The sequence below is a fragment of the Egretta garzetta genome, unplaced genomic scaffold (genome assembly GCF_000687185.1).
Source record: "Egretta garzetta isolate BGI_Z169 unplaced genomic scaffold, ASM68718v1 scaffold175, whole genome shotgun sequence".
In the NCBI taxonomy this organism is placed as follows: Eukaryota; Metazoa; Chordata; class Aves; order Pelecaniformes; family Ardeidae; genus Egretta; species Egretta garzetta.
Genome location: NW_009259860.1, coordinates 832,364 through 853,760, shown reverse-complemented (window position 1 = coordinate 853,760; position 21,397 = coordinate 832,364). Strand labels below are relative to the sequence as shown.

General features: G+C 39.0%; 1 protein-coding gene across 1 annotated transcript in view; it reads left to right on the top strand.

Moving 5' to 3' along the window:
• Window positions 1-21,397, top strand: part of ADAMTSL1 (ADAMTS like 1) — a 346,871-nt gene that overhangs the window by 250,653 nt on the left and 74,821 nt on the right. The window contains exons 13-15 of the mRNA XM_035895578.1: window positions 1,026-1,173; window positions 5,609-5,693; window positions 17,221-17,522. Coding sequence (XP_035751471.1) covers window positions 1,026-1,173; window positions 5,609-5,693; window positions 17,221-17,522 — 535 coding nt within the window. The remainder of the gene's footprint in view (window positions 1-1,025; window positions 1,174-5,608; window positions 5,694-17,220; window positions 17,523-21,397) is intronic.

Sequence of the window (21,397 nt, the reverse complement as noted above, 5' to 3'; positions counted from 1 at the left end):
CTTCTTCTAATAATAGACTGGGAACGCAAATTAAATGCACAAACCAAAACCAGTAAGCCTGTAAGGGTATATCTTTATTACAAATTTTCAGCCATAAATTGAGTATCATGAATTGCTGAGAAAATTCCAGAAATACATAAAGCCATAAATTACTCTGCTCTTTGATGCTTGTAGTTGACTGTTCCTGACTCACCTTTCCTTCTGTATGAAAGTAAATGTCTTTAAAATGTCTTTCTACAAAAGTATAAAAGTTCTTTGGTTTTGTAATGTAAAGACTTAATCTTCAATGTACTTTCTCACCACTCCACTTTCTCAACAAGTAAGATGGGTTTTAGAAGCTAAGCTAGCTCCCCCACAGGTGAGGTGTTCTTGACTGTTTGCAAAGTGTTTAATGATTTCCAGATGAAAGTTGCTATCCAAAAGCAAAGTAATATTGGTAGTGCCCATACCCCTCTCCACTGGTTGGTAGTTTTGATCCTCTCCTGTGCAACCACTTTCTGAAACAATCTGTACAGAGGGAAAAATTGATGTAACTTACCAAAAATAAATTAAAAAATACTTACTTAAGAAAGTATCTGAGGGAAAAAAGACCAAATAGTTTCCCATTCTGTTTGGTGCCATGTTCCAAAATAGCTGAGTGTCAGCCCTGTTAACCCCTAAGCCCCAGTACTTTGTCCAAGCAAAGCAGAGTGGCTCCAGATGAAACTGACAGGGTGTTACTGAGCATATCCAATATGGGACAGATAGCCACAGAGCAAGTAGCCAACGCTGAGAGAGTGACACTGAAAGAGAAACCCAGCAGCAAAATGTCTAAACCAAGTAAATGTGCAGAGGAAAAAGGCAAAAATTTCTGTCCATTTTATACCTTATCCATAACTACCAAATATTAAAAATCTTTTATGTTCAGGGTTGGTGTTTCTGCATCATGTTTTGCTCTCTGATGTACACATATTTCTATTGCATACTTTTATTTATCACTCCTGTGATGTATCACATGCATGTTTTTTCCCCTTTCTCCCCCCCAGTGCACTGTGACCTGTGGACAAGGACTCAGATACCGTGTGGTCCTTTGCATTGATCACAGGGGGATGCATACAGGAGGCTGTAGTCCTAAAACAAAGCCACACATAAAAGAAGAATGCATCGTACCCACTCCTTGCTACAAACCCAAAGGTAATGAGGCAGAAGGGTTCTCATAAATTTTTCAGAGCTCTTCCATGTTGACCAGTTTTGCTTTGTTGCTGGTAGCACTGTTTCCACCTCCAATGAGTTGTGAATTTGCACCTTTAAGACCTGCCATTCCTATCCCCATCTGCCTGCTAGCAACTTAGGGTGAATGCTGGCCCCTTCCTCTTTCTTACAAGCTCTGGGGTTTTCACTGTTAATTTGTGATCCAGCAGACCAAGCAATATAAATGTAAATTTGACCATAGTGTAAGCAGGTTTGACCTCACTGGTTGTGTCTGGGCTACATTTTCCCTGTATTTTAAAAGGAATTAAATATATAAATAACATTTCTGGTAGATAAATGTAACCATAATTTTAAAGTGCCTGTTCATAACTTGGAGCTTAAAATAGGTCAGAAGCAAGCATTGTATATCCCAACATGAAGTTCCTCTTACTAGCAAGACTGCAAAATACGGCAGACTGTTAGACTTGAAATGTCTTATAACAAGGACTACTCAAAATTTTTGTAGAAATGTTTCTTGATTTGGGGGCCTCAGACAGAGAGTAATACTGGGGTAAATGCCCCACATTTTGTAGAGAAAAAATATTTCTGCAGCTGTTTGGAGGTTCTTATGGAGTGGGAATGTTAGAAAAGGTCCTGGAGGCTGGAGTGGGTTCATGGGCAGTGGCCACGTGCAGCAGACATAGGCATTTGACTGTTGCCACAGGTATATATATCGAGGGCTACAAAAATGATCCGAGGGCTGGAGCACCTCTCTTATGAGGACAGGCTGAGAGAGTTGGGGTTGTTCAGCCTGGAGAAGAGAAGGCTGCAGGGAGACCGGATTACGGCCTTTCAGTACCTAAAGGGGGCCTATAGGAAAGATGGGGAACGTCTTTTTAGTAGGGCCAGCTGGGTCAGGACAAGGGGTAATGGTTTTAAACTAAATCAGGGTAGGTTTAGACTAGATATAAGGAAGAAGTTCTTTACAATGAGGGTGGTAAAGCACTGGAACAGGTTGCCCAGAGAGGTAGTGGAGGCCCCGTCCCTGGAAACATTCAAGACCAGGTTGGACAGGGCTCTGAGCAACCTGATCTAGTTAGTGGTGTCCCTGCTCACTGCAGGGGGGTTGGACTAGATGACCTCTACGGGTCCCTTCCAACCCAAAACATTCTATGATTCTATGATTCTATATGAGTGTGCTTAATTTGTGCATGTATACAGCTCTATCAATACAACCTCTGTGTCTTGTGTGCTGACTAACTTATGGAAACTTCTGGGCTACAGCAATACAGGTGAACTTAATTTCCCTAAACTGGAGACTTAAACCCCACCATAAGAAGAAATCAATTCCTTTTAAAAAATGAATTGCTATCCTGATACATATTAAGAGTATTTATTATGAAGCCCTGTGAAATAAAGTGACCCATGACCTCGTGCTGATCCAAGATAGAACAGTAAAATTTGGAATTTTAATTTCTGTAGTCAGTGGCCGATGATGGCTGCACTTGCCAAGTTTCAAGATTCCGGTTTATCTGGACCATGAGAATTCATTCTGTCTGCCAGCCACCAAAGTGGTGAAACCCAGACGCAGGGCCTCTGGGGAGCCATGGGTATGTTTGCACTATATTTTTCTGGCCGACATGAGCTCACTCCATCCACCTTCCAAGATGCAAAAAAAAGGCCTTGTGGCTGTGTTAGCATGGCTCTGAGCCTCATATGGAGATTCACTGGGTTTGGGCTCAGTCAGTCCATTGCTTTTATGGTGCTTTATCTGTTTATTGTGTTCAGAGCACAGGAAAGCTCTGAATATGCCTGCCTGCTGCATATAGTGTAAGCAAATGCAGTAAGACACCAAAAAATCAGGTGTTGCAAACCTCCCACAACTGACTTCTGTCTAGGGAACCTGAGAAGGGTACAGGATCAGGTAGGAAAGCTTTGCTTGCCTGCATCTGTCAAGAAATCTCTTCCAATGCGACTTGTCCATTGGAACAAAATAAATTGCTCTTTGCTGGAAGTCCACCCTTGCAACAGAGTGGCATCTTTACCCTTGATAAACTCTTATGCTGCCCTTTGCAGTACATACATGATGAATTTCTGCTTGTAGGCAGTTATTTCTCTCTTCCATCTATTTTCTGATGTGATAGAAAGTCCTACGCAAAGCATACTGTTTTTCTTGGGTTTAATTTTACTCCTCAACTTGGTTCTGCAATGCTTGCACAGTTCTCCCTCCATAATGCAAGCGGTAGTGTTTGAAGACCCATGTACCTGAAGACTGAATCGTGCTTTCAGAAGACAGTTGGACCAGATGATATCCAGAGGTCTCTTCCAATCCAAATTATTCTATTTATGTGCTGGAAGCTTGTCCTTTTTGTTTCACAAATCTAGAGTTAGAAATTTAGAGCAGTAGGGGTAGCAAAATTCCTCTCCTCTGTTAAATGTTTTAGTCTTTGCCTCCTTTTTCCTTCTGGAGCAGAAGCATAAAGCAGAAAAACAGTCTTCCTAGCTGACTGGAGCAGCAAGGCAAAGAATGTGGAATTCCCTCTGTGCTAAACAGAAACACAATGCAAATAGTTCATGCAATTTATTTAATTTTAGTTTATTCAAGCACTGAGGCACTTTATCTTACACTAATAATGGGAAAAAAATAGGATATCCCTGGATTAAGTAATGATTTTCAGTTTAATAGAGAAGGTGTGTTCGTCTAATACAACTTTCTGTATAATATAGGATTTAAATGTTTTTACTGGAACTGTTTTATAAAAGGAGAGATTTTAGTTTAATCTCCAAATGTAAAAATTCCTCCTTAGCTTATATCAGGAGTGCTTTTTATTCATTTTTTTTTGAAAGCGCACTGTACAACATCAACATTTCTAATCCTCTAACTCATTTTACAGTGTATATGATAATTAACTGCACCTCTAAAAAAGAAAAGTTATTTAAAAAGTCACATAACAGGCAATGGTACACAAGAGCTTTTGCTTTTTACAAGCACTTGCATCCAAGGAAAAAAGCACAGAAGATCTGGCTTTCCAAAACCCATAAAACAAGCTGCAGAACATATAAATAGAAATATCTCCTACATATTTTGGATAACAAATGTGGTAAAATATAGATTAAACTAAGAGCTGTGCTGGCAAATATTCATCCTTAAATGGCACTAATAAATATGTTAGAGTAAGAGCTTGGCAAGCTATTTCTAAGAGAGAGGCATAGTAACTCTATTACTGTCCCTTTTTTCCTCAGTTAATAACTTGCTGCAAGGAAATTTGCTTGACTAAAGTTGCAGTAGCTGTGAAATCAAGTTATTAGTTGTTGTTCCTCTATGATGCAGCTGACAGATGGGAAATTTCATGTGTGTATGTGCAAGGTTCACTGTTGTGAACAACAGTCACAGAAAATTCCTGACTATTCTGAATGACATTAATCTGCTCCTGTTGGCAAAAAAAAATCTGTGCATTATATAAACCCGAAAGGCTTAGGTGATTTGTGAGTGGCAAATAGGTTTGGCCCTGGCTCTCCTCAGTGGTCTGAGTCTCACTCCCTTTTATTTGCGTTTTTCCCCCTGATCCTAGCCCAGAACGTTTTGTTGAAATGCAGAGCTCCTTCTCAAATTATAGTGCTAAATTTGCTCTTGCTTTATACCCCTGTAGAGCTAAACCAGCTCCACCGCCTTCAGCTAAAATACTCCACTTTTGACACCACATGAAAGTGGAGTTTGGCTCTTGAAGCAGCATGGCCCTGCGCTCCCCAGAGCAGAGCAGCTCATTACACTGCGCGCACATCCTGGAGGGGAAGAAAGGCAGCTCTACTGTTTTCCATCAGAAATGACAGAAAAAGTATCGAGCTTTTTTTTTTAAATCCACAAGGCTGATGAACTGATAAACTTAAAGTTGAAAAGTAGAGCCGGGCCATTTTATTATGGTTTCTCTGTTTTTCTGTGGTATAACTCATCAAATCATGGTTTTCTTCCTTTTTGTAATCTATCAAAAACAAGCCTAATGTGTCTTCTGAAGTTCTAAAATTTAAGGGTAAACACAGGAGTTTTAAACATTTTGCCTTTGCAGTGTCAGTGGAGGCCTGTTACACTTGCAAGACTCTCCAAAAAATACTTTCCAAAGTGCCTAGTTTTACAGCCCAGTTGCATAGTCTGAAAAGTGATTTAATTTGCCTTTCTGGCTTTAGAATGCCGTAACCCTTCTAGCTGAAACAGCAAACTATCTGGCCATGCAACCTTGTAAGCATTCCAGTCCAGATGACAACAGATTTTTTTTCTCTCTCTCCTGCTCTCCTTCCTCTCTCTTTCTTCTTTGTACTCAGCCTCTGTGTGGATGAAAGTACACGTGCGTCGCAGGCATGCTCGGTGAGATTGGGGAGGCTGGCACACACAGCAGCATTACTGCATGCTTCTTATTTTCACATGGTTGTGTTTGTTCCGTAGAGAAACTTCCCGTGGAAGCAAAGTTGCCCTGGTATAAGCAGGCTCAAGAGCTGGAGGAAGGAGCAGTGGTGTCTGAAGAACCGTCGTAAGTCTTGAAAATTTGCTTACAATAAGATGTGGGTGTCTGGGGCTTGCGCTGAACTAACACAATCTCTCGAAATTGTATTTGGCATTCATTGGAGGGTAAAGGCTGAACCCAACCCCGTGGAAATCAATGGGTTTAAGGCTGTGGCTCACTTGGCTATGAAGATGCAGAATTCAAGAGAGAAAATCCAGATTTAATTTGAACAAATATAAACATGTTTTATTTAAGGTCATTTACAACAACATTATAGTAAGAGTCTGACTACCTATGTAGTTACATGTTCCCCACTCCCACTGTATCTCTGCAGCTCAACACCTTTATTTATTCCCTGTGAAGTAAGATGTGAAAGACAGATATGATTCCCCCTTGCCTCTCCCCCCTGAAAAAGTGTAGTAGCAGCAAATAAAATAACTTGAGCAGAAAATAAACTAGAAACCTCAGGCTTGTGGTTTGGATTGCCTTATCATCACTTACCTCATCATTTCAGGGATTTTCCCGTCCCTGCTTTTCTAGACATTTCTTGGTCTTTGCCCAGCTACCTTTGCAAGACAGATCTCAGTCAGCACCTTGTACCCTGTTAGTAGTTATTCCCCTGCTGCAGACCCTCTTGGATGGTAGGCTGGCCTACATATGTATGTTGACAGTCCCCTTGCATCAGGGGAGCCTGAAATGATGGAAACCGTACATTTTCCTCCTAAATACGTAAAATTAACTCATTATGTCCCTTAACTGTAACTTTTTCTTTTCTCTTTTTCTATTTGTTTGTCTTCTGTTTTGTGAAAAATTTACCATGGAGTTAGAAAGAGGTGGAGGGTGTAAAATAGTTACAGGTAATGCTGAAGGAAAAAATATTACAATAAAAAGCTGGAAAAGAACACTTCCACTTAGGGTTGATAACAGCCTTTTTAATATATCAATAAGAAAATCTCACTGCATGAATCTGACCTGATGTAGCCAGGTTCTTCACACAGTGCTATTGAAAGTACAGTTTAGCAGTTTCTGCGTGTGCTTCATTTCATTAATAGCAGGACTGCAGAAGAAGTTAGAAAAATTAAGTCATTTAAAAAAAACTCAGAAATTCATTCAGAATTGAGTTGTATTGTCGTTTATGGATAGTTAATCTTCCTTAGCCCAATAAAATTGCAATGAAAAGGAAGCTGCAGTAAAACTGGTATACCATATAAAACTTCAGCAATGAGGCTGAGAAATTAAAATTACTGTTATGATTATATTTGGGATTTTTCATTCTGGAACTGTGATAAATGCACACTGTAATTGTAACCTCTGTACACAGCTTTAATCAGCATCCAGTTCCTCGTAGCTGAGCACATGGCGTTTTTTATTGCAACTGCAGCTGTGTACTAGACTAAAAACCATTGTTCGTTATGCAAAGTAATTTCAGTTTTGGCATGGTTAATCTGAATGGAAGTCATTTGAAACTGGAATGTTGAAGTAGAACTACACACATATATAATAAAGCCCTCAAAATAAAAATAATTTTATTCCAGCTGCTGTATGTATACATAAATACGTACATATACACATCCGTGTATACACACACATTTATATACATATACAAATGCACATATTCATATGTGTATATGTATTAGTAGCAGCTATCACATGTAATATAACGAGATCTTTAACTTTTTCCAAAGCTTCTTAGACTTTGTAGGCTGATTCACTCAGTGTCAAAGTCTAGAAAATTCGCTACTTGTGAATATACTCATTTTTTCATTTGTAAAGTGCAGTTTATTTTCTTGTGACTTTTCTTGTGACCGTGCTAAACCACTTAGCTAAATGTGCATTTATCAAAGTGTAAACAAGCCCTGGAAGCATACATAAAAAAGATGTATTATCAGTGAGTTTATCAAAAGGAATCATACTTATATGTGGTCATATCTGTAACAATTTGTTACACTGAGAAATTTTTTAGCTAAATTTTGTGAACAATGTTGACAGTGCTGTAGAAAAAGGTTATATAATATATACATGAGTATATGCAGCTTTAAATATTAACAAGAAGGGATTTGTAGAGAATGGTCATAACCTGCAGGGAAAGATGAAGAGGCTTTTGTTTATCATGACGTGTATTTTAATAAAATATTCTGGAAAACCTTAAGGGTATATTACTTGTGATAGTAAAACAGACCTTGAGAGATGTAAAAGAAAATGAGTTTAAGAACTTTAAAGTGTCATAGGTGCAGCTATGATACCTCCTTACTTTACAGTTTCACTGCTCTGCTGCAATAAAGGCTCTGTTCTTCAAAGACATCCTAATCTTTTTACCCCATCTCTTGTAACGCTTCAGTGATACCAGTGGGATACTAACATACGAATACAGTGGGGTACAGTCCAGACTAGGTTCATTCTGCCATGGGGTGACATTTTCTATGTTATTTTCTCCTTACAAAGCACAAGTCTGGGAACCTGTACAATCTTTATTCTAGGCTGATGAGAAATCAACATGACATTAAATTAAATTCAAGTGTAGGTTTTTATGTGTTGACTAACAGCTAAAATAAAGGTTACAAAGTCAGGGTCTTTATGTAAACTTTCTCAAAGCTTGGAGATATCCATGCCTTGTGTTTAGTTTGGAATGATTTTTAGTGATAAAGCATGAGACAGAAAGACCAAATAAAAACTTAGAAAACTTCTGCTGAAAGGGCCATCCACGCAATCCCTGCCTGTAAACTGTAACAGCCATCTGTATATTGTTCTAGAATATCTAATCTGTTAGATATTGCAACCTTGAGCAGTGAACTTCCACGTAAAATTGGTTTGGGTGCCTCACTGTTAATAGTGGTTTTCATTAATGTCTAACTTTAAACAGTTATTGATTTTAGGTCCTGGTTATTAGATTGAAAAAAACTTATGTAATGACATAAAAAAAGGGGACAAAACATTCAGAACTCACCAAGATACAATCAACTTTAATGCCAGTTTCATGGCATCACTTGTCCTCGTTCAGCTGTGTAGGGATTTCAAATACACCAGCTAGCTGAAAAGCAGGGTGTATTACATGATAATGCACCTTTTGGCCTGTGTTTCTGCACTGTGCAGAGACACAACGTAATTCTCCATGGACCATGCTGGCAGATGCCGCGCTGTCACCCACATATTTTGGCTGATGAATGATCAGTCCGTAGTGTAGGTGCATGCTAATGGGAGGATCAGAATGGTCGAGAGTTTTTAAATCTTGGATCAAGCACTAGCTAGTTTAAGACAGCATGTCATGTGGTGAGCTGTTTTGCTGTCTGTGGAGCTGAGTAAGTAGAATGTGACCATCAATTTCTTACTGTTTTACGCCTAAGTGTGTAGTGTGTTACTTTGCTGTAAATATATTCAGAAAACATACTTTAATTGCTTGCTTCCCCTCCTCTGAGGAAGCCATTTCTTTTCCCTGATTCAGTAGAGCGGAGCTGGCTGAGCAGGGTTTGAGGGTGGGATTTGAGCTGGGCAGCCAGGATGGGCTTTCTTTGAGACCCCACTCTTCCACTCAGCAGGCAGGGAGCGATGGGCAGAGGAGAGGCAGCGTGGGGGGGAAGGGGGGCAGCGGTGGAGCAGGAGGGACAGCTGAAGGCCTCCAGCAGCATGGGAAGCCAGGTGCTGGAAAGGCAGTGTTGCACATTCATGAGCGTGTTTGCTTGAAGTTGGAGTGATGGAAGTTTCTTCAGACAAGCTATGCCTGTGTGATTTTCCTATTCATTCTGTATTGGTGCAATAACTGCCAATTTCATGGCTGCTCTTGGGCAGATATCAGTAAGGACTCATTCTTTTCCTACACTTAATCTGAGGCTCTTCCTGAGCTTTCTTACGCCACTAAATCAGTGCTCCCATTCTCCTCTACAGAGAGGGTCGTTCTTTGTAGCCAGCAAAATATTATTCCTCTACCACTGTCACCCTGTCTTCCTTATCATTCTTCAGCCAGAGAAAGCAAACCCATCTATAAGGAACTCTATTGTCCTTCTGAAAGTTTATTTTTGATTGGAAGTTTAAAAGGTAAAGCTGAAAATTTTCAGCAGATTTCTTCTATGCATTGAGTTCTCATATTTGTGAATCTCTGCATTGCTGCCTTGTGACTTTTGTGACTTCTATTGAATATGATTTTTGTTATGAAATTACATACTATGAGTTATGAATTTTCCCATTTTTTTCACATCCTTCCACCTGTAATTTCATCATCCTCTAACACGTGCTGCTAGAGCAGCAGATGCCTCATTTTTATTCCATCTGTGTATAGTGCCTTCCATTATTTATTTCTTCAGGAATTTCTAAAGGAAGCAAGACTTACAGTTTAATTTTGTCTGTATATGTCTGTCTGTCAGTTGCCTTCCTCTTCTCTCAGTAATGTCTGAATTTATTCCTATTAACTGAATTTGACAGAGGTATAAAGTTATCACAGAGAATTTTACCCCTCTGTCAAATTTGGTTGATATTCACCAGGAAATTCAGTGGTAGTATTTTCCACACATTTCACTAAACTAAATGACTAGGTAGAAAACTGACAGCCTACAATTCCCTAATTGAAGGAAAGGTTTCTGAAGGAGTTCAGTCCTTAGATATCAGAGAACCCGCTTGGGCACTCAGCCTTCAAATATAAATCCATGTTAAATTGGTCTTCATCAGTTCTGCCTCTCAAAGAATTAATCGCAACCAGTTCAGCCATGTGAAGGCTAGAGTTATGTTTGTGTTTTCTGACCTGCTGCACACCTAGATGGGGTCAATTAAATATTAATTGCTGACAGAACTACTATGAATTACCAACTTCTGTTGGTAAGAAAGGATGGTAATCTTTGTTAAGACAAAGGTTTAAGGTGAGAAGTCATTGCTGTCCTGTGTTGTCGTACATATTGTTCCCCTGCTGTGGTCCATCTCCAAAGTGACCATTCACAAGGCCTTAGAAATATGTTATCTGATGAAGAAACCACAGTATCTGTCTGATCTCTTTCACTGGAGCTCATTACACCAGCACAGTGTGACAGCCAGAGTCAGAAAGAGCAGCAACCATGATTAAAAAAGCATGGGTTTTTCTATATATAATGAGATTGGTTTTATGGGTGGTGGAGGGGTCGTTTAAAAGATTTCTGTCTCTAACTCTTGAGAAATGCTTTTGTATGTTCAGATGGCACCATCGTAGTGATGGGGCCAGTTCAGTAAAAAACAAAAGGAAATTCCTGACATGCATCAGTGTAGGGGCCAAAGCCCTCGGGGAACTGGATATGGAAAGAGAGGCCAGCGTGGCAGAGTCACCGAATATCTCTTTCTTATTTTCAGTAGGTGTTTATGTTTCAAAAGACATGTAAGCTATTTTATTTTGGTTTTTCCTGCTCAATAGTTTCCACCATCTGATTCACAGGTTAATGAGTAATTTTAAAACTTCCTACAAATGTTTTACTTGAAAAATAAAGCACATTATGATTATTTGATTGCCAAAAAAAGTAGTGAGGACATGCACAGATACTATCAACCTCTAGGATGTTGCTTGTCCTGTCCAATTCAGTGCCATGCAGTGAAGAGGAAGAAGCAAGCTTGGGGAAACTACTCCATATTAAGATCTAATGGCAAAAAAATATTAAACTATATGTGTGGTTGGTCATAGGGAAGATCAGCAGTGCAACAGCCTAACATTAGGTAATGATGTCTATCTATTCATTTAAGGAGTCCTTTTAGACAGTTACCACTACTTCAGATTTATGTTTAGTATCTATACAGGACAGAAGCAACTATCTTTCCCTGGGGAGAAAAGCAGAGGTGAATTTATGGAGAGCACCAACAGAACAGAATGTCTTGACACAAAGCTGAAGGAAAAGATCATATTCAAACTAAACTGCAGAGAAACTATAGAGGGACAGATTGTAATCACTCAGATTGGAATAAGACCTATGCAGATGGCTCTGGTGCCATTACTCCTACAGATGGGTCCCTGGGGTTTTATTGACAAGTGGTCATGATCTCTGTTTCACTTCTCTGAACAATGGCACCGGCAGCTACCCAGTATTGTGTGTGAGCATCCTGTGGTGTTAGCCACACCTTAAAACCTATGGAAAGGTGGTCTCTCCTGGAGAAAAAGGACAGGGTTGCATCGCAGCTCAAAACACAGAATCTGGAAGTCTGAACTCAATTCCCTGCTCTACAACAGAAAATTTCTAAGCCTTTGAACGAGCCACTAAGTATTTTATTTCACCAGTAGTATCTGATTTTAGATGCCTTAATAGATGGGTGTCTGTGCCTCCGAACACCCAGCCTTACTGGTATATGCAATTCTCAAAAGCTCAGACTTTGTCTGAACCATGGATTTACACAGTGATAAACTAAAGAAAAAAACAACAACTAAGCAATAATAATTAAGGACAATATGTAATTAAGTAGCAGTGAAGAAAATAAGGTATTTTTCTCGATAGCTCAAAGGACATCAGTCTGTATATACACTTTTTTTTTCTTTATAACACACATTGTAGGAACCCAAGTCCTAGACAGAAGAGGCCATGGTACATCAAGTGTTCTGGAGATCTTCACAGAACTTGGCAGGACTCTCCGTGGGTCTCACACTATGACCTGCTGTGGAAGGTCTCCCATTACTGAACACTGACTGTGTTTTTGTGTTTCTCTTCTTCTGACTTCCCCAGTTATGTATGCGTTGCCTTATGGAGGGGAATATACACCAGTCCTTAGCTCTGCCCAGAGTTTGAAGGAAAATATTTTATTATCCCAAGACTGAGTACTGCCATTTTCACTGCTCTTCTCAACCTAATTTTTGACATCCCTTTTGCTCCCTTTATATGCAACTGATCATTGTGTAGCACATTTTAGTCTACAAAAGCTACATTCCCTTTATATAATTTAAAGAGAGGAAGATTTTTTTAAAAAACATCAGACACACTGTTGTCTGAAAGGGGCATTCTCGTGTGCAAATGTGAGTAATAATATCTACAAATGCAAATAGTCCTTGCAAAATTGAGCTGGGCAAGTGGTATCTACCAGGTGTTCATGTGTGGATGAAATTCTGTGGACAACTGCAACTCACTTGTACTTGCAGGTCCACTGGATGTGCAGCCTGAAGGTTGGACTGCTGTGCATTTCACAGTTTGATCAATATTTTGTATTAAGTGTTTTATGTACAAACATGGTAAGTTGCTTTTGCTGTCATACTAAAATTTCCTTAACGTATATTTTCACCGATTGTAGTACACTACAAAAGCAATGAGCCAAAACCATCTCAGTACCATACCTGAATGACTCCTGCAGAAGTCCACTGATGTCAGTTGCATTACATTTCTTTTTCTCCATTCCTAGAACACGTTATGGAGCCCAGTGTAGGCTAATGTGCATATGATAAGTGGTGCAACAATAGTCCCTTCAGCTGAATGCAATCTTGTGCAAATTGTGAAACCTTGAGAGCTATCAAAAAGCACTGAAAAAATACAACGCCTCTTTTAAATCCAATGCCTACTGTTTTGCAAGGGTGTTCATACAGTAGGAAAAGGTTACCTGTCTATGACCAGAAAAGTGCCCACAAGTCAAAGAAACAAGTATAGGCATTTGTGTACAAGCACCATCCATTTTTAACCCTCAGTTTTCTTGGGAGACTTTTCCAACTCCTATTCCAATCCTTTTCTTTTTTCAGCTTGAGAGCTCTGTTGCCCATAGAGATCCCCGTTTTGGGGTGGGGGGTCGGGGGGAGGGGGATGGACAACACGACATGAGGGGTGGACAGGCAGAGGGACCCTTCAGCTGTCCCACAGCTGCATGCTGTAACGTAGCAATTGAGTGGCAGCAGACATGGTTAAGTCAGTCAAAACAAAGCAAGGTCATGTTTTTCCCTCCCTCCAGCTTTCACTTCTCCACCTAGTAGTGATCTTTCTAAAACAAGAGCAAGAGGCTCCTCTGTAAAATATTCATCAGAGCTCTCCAAACACATTTACTGGTATATTTTTCCTTTGGGGAAGAAGCATTATCATGTCTGCTGTGCAAAGGAATAAAAGAAGATGATCTTTGATGCAATGGCAACATGCTAATCACTGAGAAGTATGCTAAGAGCTATGAAATACTCAGTGTAATGTCTTTGAGGCAAGAGGCACCTTTTTATTCCTCACTCGTACAGCTATTAGCACAATTGGGTTCTGGCTGACGGTGACTACTGCCACATTACTAGAACTAGTTATTGCCTTTGTCTTATTTGTTAGGGTTGTTATTATAGGGACTATTATTACAGTGGGATTTAATTAAATAACATGCAATGAAAATGGAAACACCTCCACCATTTCCTACCTTCCTAAAAACCCTAACTCTGAGTGAATCTTTTCCACTACTTCCATTTTCAAAGATGACCCAGATGTTAGCATACAGAAAAGCACAATGGTGTGCAGTAGAAGGTTCACTATATGTAGAACAAATAACTTTAAAACCATGGGACTGACTGTTTCGTATTCACATACTTTTTGTGTTTTGTGCTCACCATTTGGCAACATTTATCATTAATGACCACACAAAGATATTTGAAAGCCTTTGTAATTTCCTGGTTTTAGGATGATGGAAAATTCAGAACCATTGTATATTTATATTATACATTCACATTACATAAATGTTCAGTATCTAATGACAAGTCCTATATGGAGATTTTGTTTGCAGAGTTTTCTTGGGTTTTCCCTCCTTTTTTTCTGCTTTCAACTCCTTTGATTCTACCAATTCCCTTTTTAGCAGCCAACAGTTATATTAGAATTAAATTACACTTCTAAATTTATCACTTAAAGTGTAGAAATTGGGCCTAGAAAGCTGAAAAAAATAATATTTCCTGAAGTTATTCCAGTGTTTTCATTATGAGTTGCTGACTAGGCTAAAATAATATATGTGGCCTTTATAGATCAAGCCTCATTTCAAAAAGGACACAGTCTGCTTTAATAATGTTCTTACTTCCCTTTTGTGTCCTCTCTCTTTTGTTCCTGTGTTTGTATGTGTGATATACATCATATGTATATATTCTCAGTATAGGAAGTATCTCTGTTTCTCTAAATGAGTAATTTTAATACCTGGAAAAATAGCATCCCTTTTCATTTGGAACACAGCAGCTCTTCAACAAAGCAAAGTTACACAGCAATTCACAATGTTAAAAAATACAAGGAAGACAACTTCTGATGAAGACCACTGCCCTTTTTTTGTAACCTGATTAGGATTTCTACCTCTTAGTTTGTCAGGTCAAGAAGCTATACTTCTAAACTAATCAGAATATCTAAATCACAGTGGCTGGCATGGACTGTTCAATCTGTGACAGGACATTTTCCATATCTAAATAGTATTATAACAGTTGCACAGTCTTAGAGAAAACAAGATGAGTGGCCCACCTGTACAGTTAAAGACTATAATCCTTCCAAAATTAAAGATATCATCTTTGAAACAAGACTAATCTTTTAAGATAAAATGTCTCAGAGTAGGGAATGGAATCACTTTGCATCATTAGTTTCTCAAAGGTTTTCCTCCAGAAAGAAATCTTGCAGTCTTTGTAACGCCATTATAAACAGTTTCAAATGTTCCAATAATATATACAATCCATTTCTTTCCTTTCTATTACTTCCCGTGTACAGTACTAGCAGTGGATATCAGGTTTATAACAAGATGCTATAAACAACCATAAAAATGGGTAAAGAGATACACACTCTCTGCTCTAGGAGACCATGCTGTTCTAGTCAGGGATCCTGGTACATATAAGCTGGGGGGACACTAGGTTCCTTTCTTGGTTTTAGATTCTTGTTTTAGCCCCAGAATGAAGGGAAAATCCTTTTGACAACTAGAGAAAGGTGGTAGATGAAAAAGACAAGTGCGTAAAAATACTTTCAAAGGTCCTGATAATAAAACTAAATTTCCTTTTTCTTCCTGTAAGGCTGTTCAAGGGATTCTCTAGGGGAGAAATGAGTTTCCTATAACCCTTGGTAGTCTAAAGCATAGAAAAGGCAGATGTGCATTGCCTTCAGCCCTGGGCAAATCTGTCCATATCTGGTGTTGCCTATCTAAATAAAGACCAAGAGAAGAGGAATATTTGCAGTGACAGCCATGTTTTAATCAAACATACATCCCATAAATTCTGATTTATTTGATAAATTTGGCTAATGCATATGATTAGGTGCTAAAAGACATAAATTTCTATCAGGCAGTTGACCCTATCACACAAAACTTTCAGTTTATTAAATTAACACTCAAAAATATCAGTTAAAAAAAAACTTGTGGAGTTTGAAGGAGCTGACAGATCCAAAGCACTTACTGTTAATGGGACAGTGTTATCAGTAGGGATTGCTCCTGTGAGGTTCTTAAGGGATTAGTGCCAGATCCAGCTACTTGCTCTTCTGTTCCAGCCCTTGAAATATATCTACAACCACTGTCTTAGAATTTGCACATGGCAGAAAGTTTGGCAGAATGGCCAAGAGAGAAGACAAGACAGACAAAGCTATCTATCTCGATCACCCTGTAACCTGGGTTCATTACTGCAGTGTTTTAATACCACCAACATCAGGTATCTAAGGATAAGCAACGCAGGTCATGGAGTATCCTGGAACCATTGTTTCCAGAAAGATTTAGGAATCAGCATATATCAACATGAGCTCAGCAAAACAAGGCATGTTATATTTAACCAATGTGGTAATGGTGTGGTGTGGAGTTGAACATGAACGTTCTGCTTGATGTTACTTTGAGTAAAATGCTAGGCCAATTTCCAGCACTGATTTTTTGTAAGATGTTGAAAAACTGATGACAACACAGAAAAATTGAGAAATTATTCCATTGTTGAGGAAAAAAAAAAAGAATTCAGTCTGTTTTGCTTATTGTAATGAAGGTTGCAAAGTGCTTTTATTAAACTATATAAGGACTTTCAGAGGCAAAAATTTGGAGCATGTAAGAGTTCCTAATCAGTGAGGCAAGAACAACAGCCATAGTAATCCAGAATAGAAATGGAAAACTTTTTTTAATGAGAAGGGAAATTAGGAGAATTAGGGGAAAAGGAAAAAAAAGAAACAGCTAAAGAAATTGTGGGGTTTTTATCTTTTTTATGGCTTAAAATTAAGGCTTAAAAATGGTTACTGTATTACAGGAACAGTGGTTGCAAATATTTTCCCTGTAATACTTCAACTAGATGATAACAGCAGCCTGCTCAATACTTACGAGTGATGTAATTGTGGTATCAACTAAGGGAGCAGTAATCTAGGTTGAATAATAGCAAAAAGTAGCTAGTGGGATCATGATGCCCATTGAGAGATTGCAGGATGCCTTACACTGAGATGTTTTAGGATCAAGGCAGGTACTCTAAGCATGCATCTTTCTTCCTGGATATAAGGAGTGCTTATATACTAAAGCACATGAGTACTTGAGAGCACTTCCACTGTTGCCATTGAGTTGTCAACAATATGTCATGGCTCTCATGTGATGAGGAGGTGAAGCGTTTGTTTCTCATTAAGCAGAATTCGGCCTGGACAGGACTACACTGCTTTTGCTTGCCTGGCTGTTTGTGGACATAACTTGCCTTGCTTTCTTCCTCTCACAGGTTTATTCCTGAGGCTTGGTCTACCTGTAGTGTTACCTGTGGAGTGGGGAGCCAGATGCGGCTTGTGAAATGTCAAGTGCTCCTCTCTTTCTCTCAGTCTGTGGCTGACTTGCCCATCGATGAATGTGAAGGTCCCAAGCCTGTGTCTCAGAGAGCCTGTTACAGCGGTCCCTGCAGTGGGGAGGCAACTGAATATACCCCAGAGGAAACTGAGCTGCTGTATGGTGGCTTGCAGGAGTTTGATGAGCTCTATGACTGGGAATATGAGGGCTTTACAGAGTGTTCAGAGTCCTGTGGAGGAGGTAAGTGCAAAACGTTTCTGTACTGGGTTTGCTTTCCCCTCTTCAAGCGTGTGCTTTGCAGTTAATACTCATGGACATGCTGTTTTGTTACAGCTATTTAGATTCATAGTATCATTTAGGTTGGAAAAGTCCTTTAAGATTATCAAGTCCAGTTGTAAGATCATGGAGTCCAACCATATTTGAAAAGGCATGGAAGAAAAACATGAAAAAACCCTATGTGCACAACATATTTTAGCCCAGGACTTTCAGCCTCCATGCTCAGACTGTCACCAAGAGTGATCAACGTATCATGTATTTCGGTTTCCATGTGTCAGCTGATCACTCAAAAGGCACTCATGCAAAAAAGCTGAATGTTAAAGTGGTCTGGTGATACAGGCTAAGAATCACATGTCATTTTTAGTTTTTATCTCTTGGTTTGTACTGTGCAAGTATAAATATGTGGAAGTAAATTGTCCTCCCATAGCAGATGCATTAAATTACTGATATTCTAAGGGCTCAGCCGGTTGCCTAACTCCTATCACTAAGTGACATTAACTCTAATCCCAGTGCATATGAAAAGAAAACATATGGTAAAAAAGCGCTAATGGTGTGATTGTCTGAAGCTAGCAGGCTTGGCACTTGGAGTTTCTCAAAGTTAATCAAGGTCTCTGGTTCTGTGTGTTATAGATTATTAATGCACAGTTCTCTGATGTCCTTTTTTTCCCATCATTTTTTCTAGCTAGCTCTGAGAAATATGTCCACTGCAGTATTTTTTAAATTAAACCTAGACTTCCCCAGCTGCTGTCTTTTTGCATCACAAGTTTCAGGCTATTTAAAAAAGGGTGAGTATAGATAAATACAGAATAGATACTGTAGAACTGGAAACCACTCAGTACTTTATGAATGGTTAATAGTGTGATCTGTACAAATTCACCAGTAATCTGTTACAAACTTAAAAAAACCACAGAAAACAACACAAAGGTTTTATCTGCTTACGTTTAGCTTGCTGACAGTAGTCAGCAGTTAGAGAATTAGAGCAGTTCACAGAGAGTTGTCAGACAATTGCCACCATTACTTTTTTCCTTACATTAAAAAAAAAAAAAATTACATTAGTGTCTGCTAAGTGGTGATGAACACTGACTTTACAGGAGTGTCTGTCATATACTGAGGCTACTAGTAAGCAGTAACAAATCATCACGCTTACACTGTGAATACTGAAACCTGGGTAGCTTCTAGAAATATCCTCCTGAAATGAAGTAATTTATTTGCATATAGTGACTATGTTTGTATTTTTTCAAATATAGCTCACAGAGACTGATATGACAGAGACATTCTGCTATATAAATTTAATCTCTTTTAATTGTCAGCAAAAATTGTTAGCCAAGATTTCTTTTTGTGTGACGTCAACTCCAAATTTTCCAGATTAACAGATGCTAAGTCAGATATTTTGTAGCCATAGGTGCAAGACCGGTCAAACTAATTTTATTGTTGTTGGAGTCTCAAGAGAAGAAATTGGATAGATGCAGAAGTAACCTTTCACCTCCCAGAAGCAGCAACCAGAAGGAATTAGTTAGTCATTTAGTCTGCTGTTAGTGGCTGCATTTCCCAGAGCTGTCATCAAATATCATGTAACAATTACCCTATTCTGGTAGATATAAACACAGAAAATCTTATTTGATGGTACTTTGAAAGTGAACTTAAACTGCCTAGATTCGTGTCCCACCCTTAGACCCCTTTATGTTGTGAATTCCTATTGAGATCTGATTTCTTTTTTTTCAGGGAAAGTAATTTTAAAGCAGACAGCTTTTTGTCTGGTAATATTTGTGCAGTAAATAATGCTTAGAAATCAGTTGGCAAATGAACGTCCTGAAGTTTGTATGCTTTTTCTTAATTATCTCTGTACCATGGAAATTCTGATGGGTAATCAAAGGTCTTTATGTTCTTTAAATATTAAATGATCCATCCTTGATGTAAAGCTTATAACCATTTGCTGCATTGACCTCAAAAACAGAGGGACAGATGTTATCAGTATGCTGAGACACACTCAGTGCGGGATTCAAGGAGAAGCTGAAGAAAATGATTCTGAGCACATTTGTTTGCTGCTGGAGCACACCCGATATTTAGGGTTTGTTTTTTTTAGTCTCTGGCACAAGCTATTAGAACCAGAAACTTCTGTCAATACATAGTCTAGCAAACAGAGACTGGTTAAATTCAGGCAGGAGCCTTTTTCTTCAATACCCATGCTGTCAGGCAAGATTACTGATCTTACCAGTACTTTTAGAAGGTAAGAAGTAGTAAGAACATCTGAAAGGAAATTATAAGGAGCAGAGTCGAATGCTGGTAGGATAGACTTAGTTGACAGGAATAAGCATGAGGAATGAACTCACTGGGAGGCCTGGGGCAGGTTGAATACTGAAAAGTGAAGCGTAGCAGTATCAGAGCTTGGCTGTATGAATGTGATAAAACAAAACCATCAGTCTGAGAAACAGAGAAAAGGTTGAATTCAAAACTATGCAGTCATTCACTTCTGGATAGCACTGAAACCGGCAGTGCAAAAGTGTTAACATAATCAATAATCATTTGTCAAGAGCTCGTTAGTGACACACTTCAGAGAGGTGAAATTGAGGAGTACACTCAGGTTATAAAACTTTGTTCTGAAAAGAAAGACATCCAGCACATATAGATGATGAGTAAGCTCTACCCCTAGCAAACAGAATGATGTCACCAGCATGTGGCAAGGCTCAGTGGTTTCTTTCCACAGTTAAGAAGAGTACTTTCCCAGTTTCCATACCTCTGGATTAGCAGTCTTTCTCTCCTGGATTCATCAAATTGGTCTTGGTGTCAGGCCTGCAGAAGTGATCAATGCAAAGCAGGGACAAGTAACTTGAACACAGTGCCATTTCCCGTCAGGCAGAGAACCACCCTTGTTCTGCAGCCAGGAGCAGTCTGTCCTGGGGAATCCATATGCCTCTGTTTTCTGTACACAATATGGTAACACGTTCAACAGAAAAATGATTGAGATGGAAAGATACTGAACATGACAAGGTAGAGAACTTACTGTTTATGTATAGAAATTTCATTGGTTTCCTTTCCTAGAAATAAATCACTGCAATTCATTTTATTCTTTCAATGGGCTACCCTTTTTACAATTTTTTATGTCTTTTGGGAGATACTTGAATGACAAAATGGCTCAAAAATGTGGGGTCACCTTGTAAAGAAGGAAACCCAGAACAATGTTGGTTGACTTCAGGGACTTTGGTAATTTCAATGTTGACGTCCATGTCCAAAATTGTCAAATTTCTTTATTCTCCTCAGCACCTTGACTGCAGTGGAGACACCACCTATCCTTAAGTCATAGGCATGCCCTCAGTAGGCTTGCACACACAGAAGCCAATAAATTGTTCAACATGCCACTTTGCTGTGGGCCTCTCCTCAGCCTGTACTGAGAATAAGGGAAATGAATCTGTGAATAATTTCAGGAGGACAGGAAATACGATGAGCTGCAGCACTTTGGTCCTGTTGAATAATATCGTACCATTGTTTGCCTAACAACATCTGCTCTGGAATTAGAAATAGCAAAAGGTATTGTCAGTTCTATTACACTGTTCTTGGAGCTGTTCCAGCTCTTCCAATGCTCCTTTTTTTTTTTAAACATTGATGTCTTCAAAACATTGTGAGATATTTAGGAAGACTAATTGTTGATTTTGAGAAGATGATGCAATTGTTATGGGTTCAGCTAATCTTCTCCTAACTCAGGAAGTAGGGATGAATGTAAAAAGCATACCCCCACTTTGCTTGAGCCACTGTGGATTAGATTTTTAGGAAGTTCAGACCAATTATGATCCTCAGACCCCCTGGGGAAGAAGTAGACCCTCTCTTACTAAGTACTTTTTTCC